Source organism: Macrobrachium nipponense, chromosome 15 (assembly GCF_015104395.2).
Source record: "Macrobrachium nipponense isolate FS-2020 chromosome 15, ASM1510439v2, whole genome shotgun sequence".
Classification (NCBI taxonomy): Eukaryota; Metazoa; Arthropoda; class Malacostraca; order Decapoda; family Palaemonidae; genus Macrobrachium; species Macrobrachium nipponense.
Genome location: NC_087208.1, coordinates 17262634 through 17283334, shown reverse-complemented (window position 1 = coordinate 17283334; position 20701 = coordinate 17262634). Strand labels below are relative to the sequence as shown.

Genomic DNA, 20701 nt, shown 5'->3' with positions numbered 1-20701 from the left:
TCCACCAATATCAGAGAGACGTTGCTGTACAAGGACTTGTTCACGCTTGTCTTATCAGGCTGAACAGAAGGAAAACATACAGTTCCTTGTCCAACCAGTCTAGAAGAAAAGCATCCACTGCCCACGCCTGTGGGTCTGGAACTGGCAAACAAAATAAAGGGAGATGATAGTTCTGAGACGTGGCAAAAAAGTCTATTGTTGGTTTTCCCCACAGTTTCCAAAGGTATAGGCAGACCAGAGGATCCAACGTCCATTCCATTGGCAGGACTGTTTTTTGATGGACTTAGCTCATCCACTAAAACATTTAGCTTCCCCTAGACGAACCTGGTGACCAAACGTGGATTGTTTCGTTCTTCCCAAATTATGAGATCTTTTGCCGCTTCTTAAAGAGAGAAAGACCAAAATCCTCCTTGCTTCTTGACTTATGAGAGAGCAGTCGTGTTGTCCGTGTAGACTGCTATCGTCTTATTCTCTACTTCTGATGCAAAGGACTGAAGGCCTAGGTGTATTGCCTTTAGCTCTTTCACATTAATATGCAGAGATCTTTGCTCTAAGGACCCCGAGATTTCACTTTGCGCTACAAGCGCTCCCCATCCTAGGTCCAATGCATCTGAAAAGAAGTTCAGGTCAGGGTTCAGTTGAAAGTCAGACTTGCCTTTCTACAGTCTCTTCTCTGAATTCCACCAAAGGAGGTCCTCTTTTATTTCCTGTGTGTTATAGGAAAATCATGCGAGTCTGGAAGCTCCTTCCTATTCCAGCTCGCTATCAGATAGAATTGCTGGGGTCTGAGATGTAGCCTACCGAGCGACACAAACTGCTCCATCGATGAAAGGCACCCCAGCAGACTCGTCCAATTATTGGCCGAGCACTCGTTTAAGGCCAGAACTTCTTGTATCTTTCTCATGCAAGAATCTATTCTTTTCCAGGTTGGAAAAACCCGAAAACCTTGAGTCACTATGATCATTCCCAAATATTGAATCCCCTGAGTGGGAATCAATTGAGATTTCTGGGAGTTTATGAGTAAGTATTCCTAACTCCTGTACTAAAGAAAGTTTCTTTTTGAGGTCCTCCACATACTGACTCTGACTTGGCCTCTTAAGAGCCAGTCATCTAAATACAAGGATATATTCGTATCTCCTGAAGGTGAAGCCATTTCGCAATGGGAGCCATCACCCCGGTATATAATTACTTGAGGGGTATTATCAGTCTGCAGCAAAGGGCACAAAATTGAAAAATCTTCCCTTTAAACACAAACCTGAGATACTTCCTTGACTTGGGGTGTATGGGAACATGGAAGTATGTATCCTGAAGATCTATGGACGTCATCCAATCTCCTGGGCGAATGGACAACAGGAGCGTTTGGTTTGTTTCCATCTTGAACTTCATCTTTATGACGAAGGCATTCAGGGCGCTGACATCCAGGACTACAGAGACACAATTGTAGGACCCTGGAGAGTAATGATCTTGAACAAGTTCTACAGCTCCCTTTCTTACAAGAGAAGTTACTTCGTCCTCTAGAGCCGAAAACCTCTCTGATCCTCTTGAATAAGCCATTAAGACAACTGGCATGCTGACTAAGGGAGGCTCTTGAGGAAGGGGATAACATAGCCTTCCTACAGAACCTTGACAATCCAAGGTTCTGCCCCTTTTCTCTGCCAAACTTCCCAAAACATTAAAAGTCTGGCTCCTACACTCGTGCGGAGAATGGCGTCCTCACTTGCTAGAGGAGCCCCTTGAAGAAGTTTTCTTGACAGATTTAGAAAAGAAAAAAAACCTTGTACTCTTGATCTTGCATGGATCTATGCTGGTGCCCGAATGGACTGGCCTCTTGAGGGAGGAGATTGCTCCAAAACCGTCGCTGGAGGATCTCTCGGTCTTTTGGAAGACTGGGCGAGGAGACCCTGCGTACATTTCTTCTCCAGATCCAAAGCAATTCCTAAAACAAGTGTCTATTACCTAAAGGGGAGAATAACAGCTGATCTCTATGAGAAAGCAATGCCCTTCAACGTGTAGGAAACACCAGAGTTCCCTATTCTTTGAGCTTCCCAACGTGTAGAGAGAGAGGCCAAGTCGTGGGAACTGTCCCTAATCCCCTTATTGATTTATCGATACGAGAGAACTTGCATCCAATCCACCAGGAGATTCTCTGAAAACAAGGGGGAAGCCCTAATCTTGCGGGCCAGAGCGCCAAAGGACCAGTCGAGAAAGTTGAAAACTTTAAATACCTTGAAAATGCCTTTCAGAAGATGCACCAACTCTGAGGCAGAAAACAAAATCTTTGCTGAAGAAAAAGTTGAGCATCTGGCTGCATCTACCAGACAAGAAAAATCTTCCTGTGAAGAGGTGCAAACACCCAAGGAAGGAGCCTCTTTCCTAAGAATCTCCACCTGGATATTCGAGAAGGCAGAAAACAAAAAGAATCTTGCCTTGTTCCCTCTTTTCAGAAGCCAAGCGTCTATATCTTTAAAAGCCTTCTTAGTTGAGGAAGACAAAACCATCTTTGGCATCTTCCAGGGTTTTGAGGAAGGCTTGAAAAAAGATGGATATGTGGCGACCAAGAACTTCATTAAAGCCACATACGCTGAAGAGGGAGCCTCTTGATCCTCTTTAGCTTCGTCTTCAGACGAAATAGGGGAAAGATCCACATCTGCAAGAGCCTGAGGTGTGGCCGCATCAACTTGTGTCCATGTCGAAGCAGCCTCTATCGGAGATTGCAGCGCTGAAGTGTCTTGAGGCATCCGAGGAGAGGATATCAAGGGAGCTTTGACCACTACTGGCACTAGCTGAACTGTTGTGGGCACTTGCTGGACTGTCGCGGGCGCTAATGGTTTCCTAGTAGGAACCACTGGAGCTGCATCCAATGCGCCTCTCTTCAATGGCCAAGACTTGCTTCCTGAACGCCATTGACGTCATGGAGAGGAGTCATCTGAACTTGACAAGTTATGCACATCCTAGGAAAGACCTTTCCAACAGCTCTCCATTGCAACCTGGGAAGTAACAACAGGTTGAACTGAGGGGGCAGACCCCATCGACCTCCCTTGGGCAACCAGTTTGACTCCTCCCCTGTGCTGGGGAGTGTGACAGTGACCTTTGCCTAGGAGCGTTGGTGGGACGAACAGTCACCTCCTCTACTGACACAACACTATCACTTTTCGCCTTGTCAATTAGGACCTTCACAGACGCACCAAGCTGCTCCATAGTCTGTACTAACAGAGAAAAATGCTTATCAATCTTTTCTTCCAGACTGGTGATGGGGTTGGGATCGGAAGTGTGGGAGCCTGAAACTGGAGAAGGTGGCATAACAAGGGAAGTGGGAGTGGGAGGTAAGGAAATAACAGGAATTCTCAAATCTGGATTCAATTCAGAAGAATCCTGACTAGCTGATTTTGAATTAGCCATAACCAAAGCTTTTCTCTTCCTCTCTCTCTAATTTCTTTAAATGAGATTCTAAACTCTTCCACTTCCTTTCGTCCCAATCAACACATTCATTATATTTATTATCAAATGAGCATACTTGCCCTCCACATTTAGTACATAAAGTGTGATTACCATACGATTCCTTGGTTAGCCTAGTTTTGCAACCTCTTGCGCAATACCTAAAGCTAGCCGAACCTGTGTCTGACATTGTCGAAACACTGAGACCTGACAGTCACCAAGGAAAAAACAAAACCAAAAAACAAAAAACTAGTTCTTTATCAAAGAACTTAATGCTGTCTAAATGATTTGCCAAGACGGATAGTACAAAAACAGAGTACTTCACCAACTGCAATTACAAAAGGAAAGTCCAACAAATTTCAGGAATAACTGCGACCGACAAACATAGCCATCTGCCGGCAGAAACAAACTGAGCTCTTTGCCGTGTTCTTCCTCTCTCTTGCCCCGAAACTGGGTAGAGCATTGTTACTTAACTGAAACAAATAGAAAATTAGCGCGACCCTTAAATTTCGGGATTTTAACTGGCAGAGAGTGAAACTCTTAGCTATACAGTGGTCCCCCGTATTCACGGGGGATGCATACCAGACACCCCTGTGAATAGTTAGAACCAGCGAATGTTTGGAACCCCTATAAAAATGCTAAAAACAGCCTATTTTGTTAGTTAAAACTCAAGAAAAACCACTAAAAATTTTCATACTTTGTTTTTTTAATAGTTTTATCACAAAAAGTGCATTTTATGATGAAACTTATAAAAAAAAAACAGGAATTTGTGGATATTTCTCATAGAAAAATACCGCGAATGCGTGAATTTTCCGCCGCGAATGTTTGAGTCCACGAATCCGGAGAATGCGAATACGGGGGGCCCACTGTATAATTATTACTGGGGAAGTTGTATAATTAATATTACCTAGTTACTGTAATTCAAAGTTGCAATAAAATCAGTAATATAAGCAAAACCTCTCTATACCTTTTTTGTTCCAATACTTGTAGCTCTAATCATTTTCAAGGTAGACTGATCAACTTTGTTTCATTCTGCACCTAAATAATTGCTCTACACAACAGCCACAAAAAAAAAAAAACTTTTGTGATAAAGTCTTTGCTATTTTATCCATAGTAAACCCAGATGAATTATCTAGTTACTATAGTGCAAAATGTTGTAATACAAAAAACAAGAAAAATATGAAAAAAGTAATGTCAAAAGAAACTTCACATTTTCTGTACGAGCGATAAGCCCCAAAACTCTCTCCATGTATACCTTTATTAATAAACTCCAGATACGTAGCGCTGACAATTTTAAAGTAGACTGCAATTTTCCTTCATTTTGCAACTGAAAGATTGCTCTATACAACAGCATACAAAAACCAAATGCATATCTTTATGTACATGGAATAAGTACAAATTATAAGTGAAAACGTTGCACTTGATCCCCAAAAATAATTTCCCAAAAAAACTATTTGTGATAAAGTCTTTGGTGTTTATGCACAGCACACCCAGATAAATTCCCTGGCTATTGCCAGGCAAAAAGTTTTAATTATACCGAGATAAAATATCAAAAGTGAATGACAGAGTAGCGTCATGGTTTCTGTAAAAAAAAAAAATCTCTCTCTCTCTCTCTCAGAACAAATAAACATACCTCACACACAAAAAATATTGGGAACACTGACCAAAAATGAATCATGACTGCAGCTTTGTGCAATTGAGTATGTCAGAAATGTGAAGGACTCAAATTTGGATGACATCTGTATCAGGTATCAGTAAGCAAAAAGGTTAAAACATCCCTAACGAATCTAACCCTGAAGACTAATGATTCAAGCTCTAGCCACCACTTATGCAGTAAGCAAGCTCTTTACATTATTATGTCACATATACCACTCTAAGAACTAGTGAAGCATGGCTTAGTTGCCTAATGTCATAGCAAAGATTTAACCTGCTTCCTAACTCAACCCATCCTAGCTTCATGATAGCCACCTTACCTGTACAGCTTTCTCATAAGGATATCTTGCCCTAGGCTGAGATGAAACTGTGAGGTACTACCTCAAGAGAACTTAGCCTTTAGAAAGAGCAGTTCGGTTGGTTATTTTTATTTTTTCAGGCATTTTTATGATACTTATTCAACAGGCCCTTCGGTAATGGCAGGTCATAATGCAACTTCTGTCCTATATGTTAAGATGGAAGGGTATATGTTACTATGTTTACAAGTGTGGTGAACACTTTTCAATCATTACTGAACTTTTTCACACACCTGGAGTACAACCCACAGTACATATTACTAAAATGGCCTGATCTATATTTTGACCCCTGTTTAGTTCCAAGACAACTGTTCTGCCAATTTACTTTATATACAGTAGGTTCCTTTGTTCAAGCACCCCTAAATGTTCTGAATCTTTTAACAACAATAAATAACAAAGCCTCCCACCTAAGCAACTAAGTGCTTGATGAAATAAATCTAATAAATCAAATATTTAAACCACATATTTTTTATTCCTTTACTTTAACTGCTTCTGCCTCTTCAAGCTCCATACTCAGAATGGAAAGAGACTTCTCCAAGAATGTGTTTACAGACCAATGTTACAGGAAATAAGACTGACATAAAGTAATGGATTTGTAAGTAAAAACATGATATCAATTTAAAAACTACATTATTTATTATACGTACTATATGTACACTGGTACCTCATCTGTCAAATCTTTCTTATATTGAACATTCCATTTTTTGAACAAACTTTTCAAGAAAATTTTGTATCCTTTGTCAAACAACCGACTATCTTGTTTATTATACATACCTGGTTTTATAGTTTTAATTAATTTTCACTAAACACAGTTTTATAGTTTTAATTTTCACTTAACACAAAGTAATAATAGTACTTACCTTGTGTTGAAGTTACTGGCATAGCTTCTGCATGTGGAGGAGACAATCTGGAATATATAGTGAAGATTACACTTTTACAGAGGTTTAATAGCTAACAAAAACCATAAAATAAAAACCTAACGTATTCATGCCCGCGAACTTTGAAAATTCATTAAAGTTGTCCCTTCTAATGAGTAATACAGGCAGCCCGCGGTTAACGGCGCAATTGCTTAGCACTGAATTGGTTTTACGGCTGTAGTAAAAAAATATTCATTAAAAAAATAAGATATTTTAAGGTATTTTTACGGCACAATTTTCGGTTAACGGCGCCGCTAGCGCCGTTATGTCTAACGAGTTCATACATTTGTAGAAATGCCGTTCAGACCATAAAGGTTATGCAAATAATATTAACAAATTTTATGGATGGAGAGTTATTACATAGGTATTAGGGTAAAATATATGCCTCTGACGCTGTTCTATGCCGAAAATATCGAGTTACATAAGTGCAAATTTAGCTATGGATGTGTCAATTTATAAATGTTCATGCTTTTATGTTTAAAATGTGTATGCAATTGTATTACGTATAGGGTATTTTGATTTCTGCACAGAAATATGATACAAAGGCAGCTTTTGAAACTGCCCTTCACATAATCTCAAAGAGGATGTTTTTTCATGTTCTTTCTTGTGAGCCGCCACCTGCTGCTCTTCCGAAAATATCGAGTTAAAAAAAGTGCAAATTTAGCGAACGATGTGTCGATTTTATAAATGTTCATGCTTTCATGTTTAAAATTTGTATAAAATGTATTAGGTATAGGGTATTTTTATTTCTGCGCAGAAATATGATACAAAGGCAGCTTTTGAAACTGCCCATCACGTTATCAAATACGATGTTTTTTCATGTTCGTTCTTGTAAGCCACTCTTCCGAAATATAAAGTTAAAAAGAGTGCAAATTTAGTGATCGATGTGTCGATTTTATAAATGTTCATGCTTTTATGTTTAAAATGTGTATGAAAATATATTACGTATAGGGTATTTTTACTTTTGTACATAAATATGATACAAATTAAGGCAGCTTTTGTAACTACCCTCCACGTTGTCAGAGGATGTTTTTCATGTTCGTTCTTTTCTGTCAGTGTTCCGAAAAATGCATGGTGCTATTTTATTAATTATGCATCTTTTCCATAAATCCTTTAAAAAGTTATACATTAATTCACTGTATCCAATAATATATGGTATTCTCATATTATTATATTATAAAATACTATGGCAAATCTAAGCCAGTATTCCATGGAGCGGCCAATGTTTTGGTTTGAAATCAGCGGATGGCGAATACGAGTTTGTTTCGCCATATTTAAAGCAATTCTGAGCAAATTTTCTTGCTTCTCGTTAGCATAAACAAATATCCAGATACTTGACTTATATGAGACAAGGTAATTTTTCCTTATACGACGTGTTTTTAGGTGGAAATATGAATGGAATAGGTCTTGTTGTGATTGTGAACTAATTTTTTTTTTCGTTAACAGATTAGTTGTTGGCATGTTTATTGCATAAAATTATTTGTCTTATATCGGCGTGAAACCAACAGTAAAATGTGTTCTTTCAAGCACAGTAGTTTTGATTAAAATTATTTTATCACAATTTTATCTACGGTTGTGTTTGATGGCATACGTTTACTGGAGTAAAATGTGTTCTTTCAAGCACAGTAGTTTTGATTAAAATTATTTTATCTCAATTTTATCTACGGTTGTGTTTGATGGCATACATTTACTGGAGTTTTGTCCTTGTTGCCGATGCACGATAATAGTCATTAGCAGCTTGAACAGTTTTCTCAGCTTCAGTTATAACTAAGTTTAAATTTAACAGTATATTTCCCAATTGATCTTTGATCTATAGCGAATAAAGTTGTTACATTAAGATATCTCAGTTCTATTCTACATAACGTCATTTATAACAACTACGGTAATAGTGTACCGTAGTACGATGATTGAAATACAAGCCAAATGGATGTTATTCAATTCAGTTGCACTTAGAAAAAAAAAAAGTTGTTTTTCATTCAGTTGTTCATGGCTGTACACATTTACGCAACGAGTATAACGTTAAAACCATACTCTCATAATTCTCTTTTGCTGTTTTTGAACTTATGTAACTAGAAGATGGGATCAAGTTAGGCTATTGTAATTTGGTCTCTCATAAAATTGGATTATCGTAAGATGAATTATCGTAACTTGAACACTACAGCTACCTGTACACTGTATAAAACCTTATTATATCTTTACATACTCTAGACATCCAAAGGATTAAAGCTAGGCTTTTTTTCACTTTACAGTATTTATTAAACAGGTGGCCAGTGGTTAACGGCACAATCCCTCAGCGGCGAATCGGTTTTACGGCTGTTGTCAAAAATATTCATTAAAAAAATAAGATATTTTAAGGTATTTTTATGGCACAATTTTCAATTAACAGCACAGCTAGCGCCGTTGTCTAATGGGTTAATACATTTGTAGAAAGGCCGTTCAGACCATAAAGGTTATGAAAATTATATTAAAAAATTTTATGGAGAGTTATTACATAAGTATTGGGGTAAAATATATGCCTCTGACGCTGTTCTATTTCGAAAATATAGTTACATAAGTGCAAATTTAGCTATGGATGTGTCGATTTATAAATCTTTATGTTTTTATGTCTAAAATGTGTATGCAAATGTATTACAGAAACGGTATTTTTATTTCTGTGCTGAATATGATAAAAAGGCAGTTTTTGAAATTGCCCTTTATGTTATCAAATGCGATGTTTTTTCATGTTCTTTCTTGTGAGCTGCCGCCTGCTGCTCTTCCAAAAATATAGAGTTAAAAAAAGTGCAAATTAGCTAGCGATCGATGTGTTTTTTTTTTATAAATGTTCATGCTTTTATGTTTAAAATGTGTATGAAAATGTATTACGTATAGGGTATTTTCATTTCTGTGCAGAAATATGATAAAAATGCAGCTTTTGAAACTACCCTTTACATTATCAAATACGATGTTTTTTCATGTTCATTCTAGTAAGCCGCCGTCTGCCTCTCTTCCGAAAATATAGAGTTAAAAAGAGTGCAATTTAGCGATCGATGTGTCGATTTTATAAATGTTTATGCTTTTATGTTTAAAATGTGTATGAACATATTATTTTTGTACATAAATATGATACAAATTAAGGCAGCATTTGTAACTACACTCTACGTTGTCAGGGGATGTTCTTTCATGTTCGTTCTTGTCCGAGACTGCATGGTGTTATTTTATTAATTATGAATCTTTTCCATAAATCCTTTAAAAAGTTATACATTACTTCACTATATCCAATAATATTGTATGAATTCTCATATTATTGTATTATAAAATACTACGGCAAATCTAAGCCAGTATTCCACGGAGTGGCCAATGTTGTGGTTTGAAATCAGCTGATGGCAAATACGAGTTTGTTTTGCCATAATTAACAAACGCAATTCTGAGCGAATTCTCTTGCTTCTAGTTAGCATAAACGAATATCTAGATACTTGACTTATATGAGACAAGGTAATTTTTCCTTATACAACGTGTGTTTAGGTGGAAATATGAATTGAATATGTCTCGTTGTGAATGTGAACTACTTTTTTTTTCGTTAACAGATTACGTTGGCGGCATGTTTATTGCGTAAAAAAATTATGTGGTTCAATTCGCAATTCTCCTTTATATCATCGTAATACAAACTTTACGTTATTTAACTTATATTGGCGTGAAACCAACAATAAAATGTGTTCTTTCAAGCACAGCAGTTTTGATTAAAATTATTTTATCTCAATTTTATCTACGGTTGTGGTTGATGGCATACGTTTACTGGAGTTTTATCCTTGTTACCGATGTACGATAATAGTCATTGGCAGTTTTCTCAGCTTCAGTTATAACTAAGTTTAAATTTAACAGTATATTTCCCAATTGATCTTTGATCTATATTGATCTTTGATCTACAGCAAATAAAGTTATTACATTAAGATATCTCAGTTCTATTCTACATAACGTCATTTATAACAACTACAGTAATAGTGTACCGTAGTACGATGATTGAAATACAAGCCAAACGGATGTTATCCAATTCGGTTGTACTTAGAAAAGAAAAAAAAGGTCGTTTCTCGTTCGGTTGTTCATGGCTGTACACATTCATGCAACGAGTATAATGTTTCATCATTCTCTTTTGCTGTTATTGAACTTATGTAACTAGAAGATGGGATCAAGTTAGGCTACTGTAATTTGGTCTCTCATAAAATCGGACTATCGTAAGACGAATTATCATAACTTGAATACTACAGCTACCTGTACACTGTATAAACCTTATTATATCTTTACATACTCTAGACACCTAAAGGATTAAAGCTAGGCTTTTTTCACTTTACAGTATTTATAATATAATGATGTACCGTATAGTACTACTGTACAGTAAATTCTATAGTACCATAATGCATAAATATAATTTTACTTATTGCGCCATTGCGGCGCCTTTGACTGGTCTAGAGTATTGAAAGAAGGTGTGCAACGGCAGTAGGCTTTAAAATCGCTTAGCGCCGAAAATCACTTAGCGTCAGCGGCCAGGAATGGAACCCCTGCCGATAACCGAGGGCCGCCTGTACTATAAAGGGATTTTGACGAAGTAAAAATCTATTTCTGGGGAAAGACCTGTGTCGCCCGGTGAAAAGGTCCTTTTAGCCTCTTTTCTGATATAAATACTTTCTAAATATACCAGAGAAAAAGTTAGCATTGGTATGCAGAGGTTACTACCCTCGCGCGAGCACACCAAGGGCATCGTGTATAGACTTCAGGGCGTGTGAAAGCCACAATTCACAGGTATCCTGCCATTTAGAGTATTCCTTGTCAAAACCCCCTATAAAGGGTGCGCCATACCAACGGTCCCATCCGCACCGTCTTGAACTACCCCCACTACCGCCCGACGCGAGCACCCTCACACAGCCTTCTTTACTTTTTGGATGTCTTTATTGGCTTGGATAGGTACTGGGATGGGAAAAGGAAAAGGATGGGGGTCAGGGTTCACCAGCGACACAGGTCTCTCCCCAGAAATAGATTTTTCCTTCGTCAAAATCCCTTTTCTGGGTCGACCTGTGTTCGCCGTTGAAAATATACAAGAGAATGCCTTCCAAGCCTCAAGATTTTAAATCAAGTAAACTTAATGGGAAAAATGAAATAATTATATTATAACATATAAGTTTACTTAATAATAATGATATAACAATTAGGAAACTTAGTAAACTAAACTTAAAGACTAAGACTTAGGTTACAACTTATAATTAATTATGATTACAGGTAACAGAATTAACCCAAACATAAGTATGTTATTTGCGATAAATATTAAACTAAGACTGCGGAGATCGTAAGGCTGTTCTGAATTAAATGCATGAGAACCTCCTAACTTGACCTGGGCGCCCGGCTCTGTCCCACCAAGGAGAGAGGCATCGTGGCGAGTATGAGTGCGGCGGCAGGTAGAAAGGAGGAGGGGTTAGGAGAGGGATAGAAAATGAAGGACAGGAAGATAAAGGAATGTTATTCGGGGAGACTAGACTCCCTGCGGCTATGGTTGAATATTTTAGAGCTTGAATATTTTTCAAATACATAGTGGCGTTTGAAAACTAAAGATGATTTCCAACCTGTATATTTCTTAAGATCTTCAAAATTCATGTTTTGAAAATAATTAATTGATGTAGCTACCGCCCGAATGTCATGAGCATGTGGAAATGACTCCGGGTTAGCTTGTTTTATAAAATAGAGTATCTGCTGTCTAATACCTTGTATAGAGATAGTGCCACCTTGCTCTCTAGTAAAGAAAGGGCGGGAGGACCTTGAGGAGGTCCTGGCCAAAAAGGACTCCAGAGTTGCAACTGGGCACAGAGATGTGTCCTGGGGTAGAGGAATAATTTTCCAGGGAGACCATCTGTTTTGAGGGTCTTCGTTTTTTGCCAGGAAACTTCTGTCCAGAGAGAGCAACACTTCTCCTGATGGAAGGAAATCTATGTTTTCGGAATTATGAGAGAGAGCTGCAAGTTCTGATATTCTGGCGCCTGAGGCCATGGCTGTAAGAAACAAAGTTTTCCTTAAAAGCGTAATATAAGAGCAGGATTCATTATTCATGTCCGAAGCCAGTTTTAGGACATCGTTCAAGAACCAAGTGACCTTTTGTGGACGGGTAGTTGGTCTAAGACCTGCACATGCTATAGGGATGGACGAGAAATATGAATCTGCTAAATTTATATTGAATCCGACTTGAAATATCTTTTTCAAGGCTGATTTGATTTGATTCTTGTAATGGTATTGGCGGCTAAGCCTTTTTCAAACAATGTTGTAAAGAAAGAAATTGCCAAATTTGGGGTCATTTGATGAATATCTAAATGCTTTAAGAATTCAGATAGTTTCTTAACAGCCGAATCATATTGCCTAAGCGTTGAATCCCTTTTTGTCAGATTCTATGAATATGACATTGTCCGGATCAATACTCATATCTTTTTGAGCTGCAAACTTCATGAAATCCATAAAGTTAGGGTTTGCAGAATTCTTGAGGAAGCTTACACAATCTGAGTTTGTACTGTTTGTGTCAGTTCCGGGCGAGGGATTTGTTTGGGATGGCGTTTCAGCTCTAGTAGGAGCGGAAACCCGTTGCTTTTGGGCCATTTGGGGGCTACCAGGGCTACTTGTCCTTTGAAGGAATGTAGCTTGTGTAGCACTCTCATCAGAAGATTCACTGGAGGGAACAGATAAATCTTCTGCCAGAGATTCCAGTCTATCGACAGCGCTTCCGTGGCATAAGCCAGAGGGTCCTGGTTGGGAGCCACATAGCATGGGAGCTTGTGGTTGGATTTTGTTATAAATAAGTCTAATTGAAGGCCTGGAACCTGACCGGAGATTCAACGAAAAGAATTCATGTCTAGGGACCATTCTGACTCTAGTGGTTTGGTCCTGGATAGAGCGTCTGCTATTACATTCCTGACTCCTGCCAGATGGGTTGCTGACAGGAACCAGTGCATTTTTGCTGCCAAGGTAAAAATTGCTATCATAACATGATTCAGTTTGGGTGATTTGGAACCCCCCCTATTTATACAGTGGACTACCACTAGACTGTCCGAGACTATCCTCACATGGTTGTTCTGGGTGGAGACAAATATCTTAACATCAGAAAAACCGCCATAGCTTCCAGCACGTTTATGTGGAACTGTTTGAGACTGTTCGACCATTTGCCTTGAGTTTTCTGATGTTGAGAATATCCTCCCCAACCATTGAGTTACGTCTGTATGAATCGTCACTTTCGGAGGAGGAAATTGCATTGGCACTGCCCTGGAAAGATTCTTGGGAATTGTCCATGGAAGAAGTCTTTTTGTCAATACAGGAGGAATTACTGAGACTTTGTCTCTGAGATGGATGTTGGCTCTCTTTCTCCAAACTCGGTTGATGTCTTTCAATCTGGCTTTTAGTAGGACATCTGTTACTGACACAAACTGCGGTAATCCGAGGAGTCTCTCTTGAGTACGTTGAGATGCCTTCTTGTTCCTGATAAATTGTTTTGTAGCTACCGCTATCTCCTTGGCCTTTTTAGGCGGAAGAGATAGCTTGTTATGCTTCAGGTCCCATTGTATCCCTAGCCAATGGAATTGGGAAGCTGGTTCCAGCCGTGATTTTGCAATGTTCAATTGAAATCCTAGACGTTGCAAAACTCTATGACTTTGGCTGTCGCTTTGCGACATTCTTCGACTGTGGTCGCCCAAATGAGCCAGTCGTCTAGATAGGCTGCCAGCATTATCCCGTGGTTCCTGAGCTCTTGTACTACTGTCTCTCCTAGTTTTGTGAATATTCTGGGTGCTATATTGAGGCCGAATGGCATTACTCTGAATGCATACGACTTGTTGCCTAGACGGAAGCCTAGGTACGGAAAGAAATTCCTTGCTATTGGAACATGATAATAGGCGTCTGTAAGATCTATAGAGGTGGTGACGGCCCCATGGGGAAGTAAGGTCTGCACCTGCGAGACTGTCAGCATACGGAACTTGTCGCAAAGAATATAAGAATTGAGTTTGGACAAGTCCAGTATGACTCTTCTTTTGGTTGAATTCTTGTTTGGTACAGTGAACAGACGTCCCTGGAATTTCAAGCTCTTTACTTTTTTTATAGCTTTCTTCTGTAAGAGATCTTTGGTGTACTCCTCCAGATCCGTTGTTGGTATCTGGAAGAAGTTCACTGGAAGAGGTGGTGACCCCTTTTTTCACCTCCACCTCAGACCCTTGGAAATGATGCTGTGAACCCAAGGGCTGAAGTTCCATTGATCTCTGAACCAGTACAGTCTCCCTCCTACCTGATAGGTCTCACTGGTTTGGTGCTGGCTTATACCCTCTGCCTCCACGGAAACCCTTTCCTTTTGATCTGCAGCGTAAACGGGACTAATATTGTCTCGTTTACTCACTACTGACCCTGTCCCCCAGGCCTTATCCCTCTCGTGAGAGAAGGATATGGGGTGTGTGTGTGTGTGTGTGTGTGTGTGTGTGTGTGTGTGTGTGTGTGTGTGTGTGTGTGGAGGGGAGGCGTGATATTGTGAGTAGTGGTTGCTTAGAGACTGACTACCCCGTGATCACAATTGGCCAACCTACTGGTCATGGATGTCACCAACCTTTAGGGAAATATTTACTCAGAAACCTAGGATTCACCTAGTGGCCTAGTTACTGATTAGGCTGACCACCAGCAACCAAGTGTAGAGCACCACCAAGAAGTGGTAATGCGACACGGCTACCAAGCCTTGGGCTGGTATCACAATGGTTAGGGTGGTCGCCTATAAGTTACCTGGCCATATTACCCCGTGGGTTATCGTGATATTTTACCGACCAGAAGAGGGCTCAACAGGAAAATTAGTCTAATTAATAAGCCTAGCCTAGCTTAAGCAGGCTATATATGGTACAAGGATCTGGCTCTTATAAAGTTAACTACCATTGTATAATAATCATGTAACCTGAGAGAGTAACCAAAATCGACCAATTCAATGGTTTGTATAAATGTATTAGGACCGAGCTTAGTTCAATCTAGGCTTTAGTTATATCTATGTAACTACTTGTTAAGCTCGATTGAAGAGGGAGGGAATGATCCAGTCCTTCTTCAAATTAGGTATCTTAATAAGTTTTATTAGTATACCATTAGACAGTTCTTATACTTATAACACTCTCGGTTACTACCGTAAGTATACTAACTTATACTTAAAATATCAAAATTATCACATGCAAAATATAAACTAATTATATTACGAAAGAGAGAGAGAGAGAAGGAGGCCTAGATAGCTCACGGAGGGAAAGAGAAAGAGGAAGGGAGAAATCTCCAATATTCCTCGTTTCTCTTATCTATAGATTATGTTTTATATATAATTTAATTATTAAATGAGCTTTGCATAGGAACTCCCACTCTTGTAACGTAATATAAGAAATTATGTATTTTCTATATTGTCGGAACTCGACCGTGTTGATACAACCGCCATTCTGGGATAACGATCCCTTGAATAATATCTTTATTCTAAATAACTTAGAAATGATTATTATATGGCGGTGACATGCACTGTCATGTCCCTAATATAGAAATATTGTTTATTAAAACATGTGATGAGAGGGACAGCATGCTGAAACAGCTTCGCTAAAAAAATTTACTGTAACAATAACAACAACAATGCCTCGCGTTCCCGCCCGCAGCATTGAAGATGGCTGAGACACCGTGCTCACGCAATACATTATACGAGCACACGGGTCTAAAATGGAACTCCAATTTTATATCTATTGAAAAAACAGAAATTGGGGTACTCAACTTAGGTGTCTGAGACATCTGAGCTACAGCCATCATTAATAATCCAAAAAATTGGGGCACAAAAATTCACAGGCGAAAACGCTTGTTTACTGTCCCAATTTCTAAAGAAGGATGAGTGAGGGCGCTCGCGTCGGGCGGTAGCGGGGGTAGTTCAAGACGGTGCGGATGGGACCGTTGGTACGGCACATCCTTCATAGGGGATTTTGACAGGGAATACTCTAAATGGCAGGATACCTGTGAATTGTGGCTTTCACACGCCCTGAACTTTATACACGACGCCCTTGGGGTGCTTGCGCGAGGGTAGTAACCTCTGGATACCAATGCTAACTTTTTCTCTGGTATATTTAGAAAGTATTTATATCAGAAAAGAGGCTAAAAGGACCTTTTCACCGGCGAACACAGGTAAACCCAGAAATATACTGTACAGTAGTACTGCACAATAAATTCTATAGTACTACACTGCATAAATATAATTTTACTTATTGCGCCATTGGGGGATTACAGCGCCGTTTGACTGCTCTAGGGCGCTGTTAACTGGTCTAGAATTTTAAAAGGTGTGCGGCGGCCGTAGGCTTTAAAATCGCTTAGCGTTGAAAATCACTTAGCGTCTGCGGCCAGGAACGGAACCCCTGCTGCTAACCGAGGGCCGCCTGTAATGGTATATCTACAGCTTAAATTTTTACAGAATATTCCAATAAATCTTACCATTTCCAGATATATGAACTCATCTCAAAGGTTCTTTTACCCACTTAATGAGTTCAATTCTTGTAGTACAGTATATATTACAATCAGACACACAGAGAGAGAGAGAGAGAGAGAGAGAGAGAGAGAGAGAGAGAGAGAGAGAGAGAGAGAGAGAAGAATCCTCCTACATTTTAAAAAACTGAAAGTGACATCTGAAGAGGCTGCACAATGTTACATGGATAGAAGGGCCTCAAAGTCCTACATGTCCATCTCAGGAAATAAAGTTTAAGTATATCTTAGTTTAACCAGACCAGTGAGCCAATTAACAGCTCTCCTAGGGCTGGCCAAAAGAATTAGATATTTTTATGTGGCTAGGAACCAATTGGTTACCTTGCAATGGGACATACAGCTTGTTGTGGGATCTGAACCATATTATATAGAGAAATTAATTTCTAGGCACCAGAAATAAATTCCTCTGATTCCATGCTGGCCGAGCGGGGAATCTAACTCGGTACGCCAATTGAGGAGGCAACCATACATACTACAAAGTAAAAATAATAAACCAAAAGAGTGTGTTGATCACCTTATCTTATGTATTTTTGGACTGATTGGAGTAGGACTATTTACAACCTCAGTTGGTAGGCTGCTCCTAAATGAGGATCTCATACATGAAGAAATTCCCACATGGGCTGATGCTGAACCTAACAAGTTCCATTTTCCATTTGTTGAGTCTAGGTTAGTTAACACACAACATAAGTAATTCCAGAATTTGGCAAAAAGGCTTATCATTATAGGTTTTATAATATCCATCTGATACTTGATAAGGAAGCATTCTACTATATTGTGAACAGTTTAACACAATGTATTTTTTCTTGTTAGTAATCCAATTAACCCCCTACTCATTTTCTTCAATTAAGATACAGAGTTTCTGACCATCAAGAAGCTGTGTTCTGATAACTGTGAAAAGGAATGGGGTTTAGATCATTTTGCTTCATCTGAAATAAAGTTTATGCAACCAGTTGTTCCCTCATTCATTTCTCATGCCATGAAATGGTGGGATATTTTCATGTGTAAATGATAAAATTTCCAAACTAAGCATGATAATACATGGTATTTGAGGTACGTATTGGTTTATTATGCACAGGAGAATAATCACTGCTGTACATTCCAATGCTGAACATGCAAGGTGGTGGTTCAAGAGCAAAAGAACTGTAGTTATGAAAAATCATTATCAGAAAAGTTTGAAACTTACCCAGACTTCTCACTATCAAAAATGTAGTTAATGTTTTTCATAACATTGTCCAATGAGTCAGTCACAGAGGGCAACTTTGGTGAAGAAAATTCAGCCACCTCCCTTAACGATTCAGGAGACTTTTCCTCTCTCGGGAGTATCCTGGGAAAATAAATATATATATATATAACTACACAGGAAAACCACTTAAATTTCATCTAAACTTCCTACAGATTTATAAGATTACCTTAATTAGTCAGAAGGATAAGTTATAAGATTTGAGATTTCAACATTTTTTCCTTGTACACCATGTTAACTACAGCAATGAAAATGAATAACAAGGAGGTTCTTTGGGTGTAAATTTTACAATAGATCAAAAGCAATAATTAGAGGTAAGGCTTGTCAGATTCTCATTTTTGTAACCTCTTGATAACATTAAAATATTAAATTCCTCTTAACTTACATGGGTTTTCATTGACAAAGTAATGGAAAATTGTACAGTTGTACTGTTCTAAAACAAATACATTACTTATAATTCACCATATATTTGTGGTCATATAATCATCCGCACCTGGAACAAAGTTTTCACTTGTCACAAATTGCCAGTCTGCTTCTGTGATCTATCTTGTCAAGGATTTTCTTGATTAATTTCTTTTGTTTACTTTACCACCAACAACACCCAACAAATCCTTTACTTACGATTATCCTATTTTGTATACGTAAAACTATCCCAGATATTTCAGTCCCTTTTAAAATAAAGAAAACAGTAGTCAGCTCATAAGAAACCACGTCTTCAGCAGTCACAATATACAGTATGTTCTAAATTATTAACATCCCCATATCAAAAAAACATCAAAATATTCATACTAAACAAAAATCCATACAACTGTAGTGACTCCCCAACCACATTTTACGAAAGATCTCTGTGACGCACAGCTTTCTCTTCCACAAACACTGCTGCCAGCCATTTTCTTTCCAACAGATTACCCAGTGGATTAAGCTGCCAACGCTGAATTCGAAAAACCAAGATTATACTGGAACATCTGCCATCTACCCAACAGATCGGAAGTAGAGGCACAGTTGATAAAAGTGCATGCAACAGAAGTTTCTTCCTTGGACCTCGACTCCCCCTACCTCATTAAAGATTGCTCCACGTGTAATTACTCTCTCCATTGCGCTTTCCCTCTATCTACACTGCCATTGGAGATGGACGAAGCCAGACTACAAGGTACTGTGTGAATTAAATGGTTTAAGCAGTCACTCATCCTTACATTTTCTGATACTTTTACATTTCATTGCTACAAGTAACTTTTGGTCCTTAGTCACTCCCCAAGCATCACTTCCAGTCATTGTATTATGTAACCAGCTCCCTCCTTGAGCTTGGTAATGCAGTAAGTGTCCTTCCATAGTGCTTTATGAATTATTAAGTGCCCCGTAGTGACTCTTTTTACTATAGTGCAGGTACATAACATTCATCTTGTGTAAGCCATTATCCTACACCCTGTGATTACTCAGTAACATAACTCACGCAAAAGGGATCGTGTTTAGTCTTCAAAGCATTTTCTGATCCCCTCCACGTGTTTGTAGGCAGTGTATTGATGTCATCATTACATCTACTTGCAAATGCGCTGCCACACGCCTCATTGTGGAAGTAACCTTTGTAGCGTGCCCCAGGATTCAATCAAAGTCACAGCTGCCTATTTCAAATTCAATCTACAGCAGCAAGCCAATCTCGCTTCCTATCATTTCCTTAGAAGTGAAATATACCGTATATTTCGGCGTATAAGTTGACCCTTTAGCCCCAAAAAATCATGCCAAAATTAGGGGGTCGACTTATCTAACGGTAACAAAAAGTGAATCTGTTTATGCCATAGAAGAACCAATGGTCAAGGAATATTCCAACATAATAATAAAATACTGGCACGTCGTTTTAACAACCCAATCAAAACATTAACTTGAGTGGCAGTTTGTACATACATATATACGTAGGCTGTTATGCAGCGTTAGTTAGCACTTTGTTTGTTTACATTACACTCGAGTAACGTATCTTTCGTGTCGTCATTTCTAATCATATTTGCCAGTATTCATCTTTTATATATAACACAGACTTGTTAATATACTGAGTATATTACCTGTTTCTTATGGTAAGTAGAGCAACATGTGTACCGTAATAACATTTAGGTTATTATATATGATACCTTTTACCCTGCTGCTTATATTAAGCGTATGGTTGGCCTCACATATGTACTGTAATAACATTCAGGTTATTTTATATGATACATTTTACCCTGCTGCTTATTTTGGGCATACGGTTGGCCTCACATTTTATAGGTCGACTAATATACCCGATATTAGTTAAAATTATTAAAATTTACTCAGAATTGGGGGGTCGACTTATCTTCCGGTCGACTTATACGCCGAAATATACGGTATGTAATTATGCTAAACCTCCGAGTTAACCTAATTTCCTTCACTTTGAAGTCGGCCTAATCTGCAACCTTTCAACTTTTTCATTTGTGTTAAGGTTCCTCAATTCATTTTTGGCCTTAAATCACCGCAACTCAGGTCCACTACACTTAAAAGGAACCACAAACAAAATAGTAGGTGACATTCCAATGAAACATCTTAGATTGTGTGGAATTCACTGCAATAACGATTACAAG

At 38.6% G+C, this 20701-nt stretch overlaps 1 protein-coding gene across 1 annotated transcript in view; it reads right to left on the bottom strand.

Moving 5' to 3' along the window:
- The window catches only part of LOC135226630 (uncharacterized), a 110640-nt gene that overhangs the window by 40717 nt on the left and 49222 nt on the right, over positions 1-20701 (bottom strand). Inside the window, exons 5-6 of the mRNA XM_064266344.1 lie at positions 18060-18200; positions 6305-6351 (exon numbers count right to left, since the gene is read on the bottom strand). Of these exons, the coding sequence (XP_064122414.1) occupies positions 6305-6351; positions 18060-18200 (188 nt within the window). The remainder of the gene's footprint in view (positions 1-6304; positions 6352-18059; positions 18201-20701) is intronic.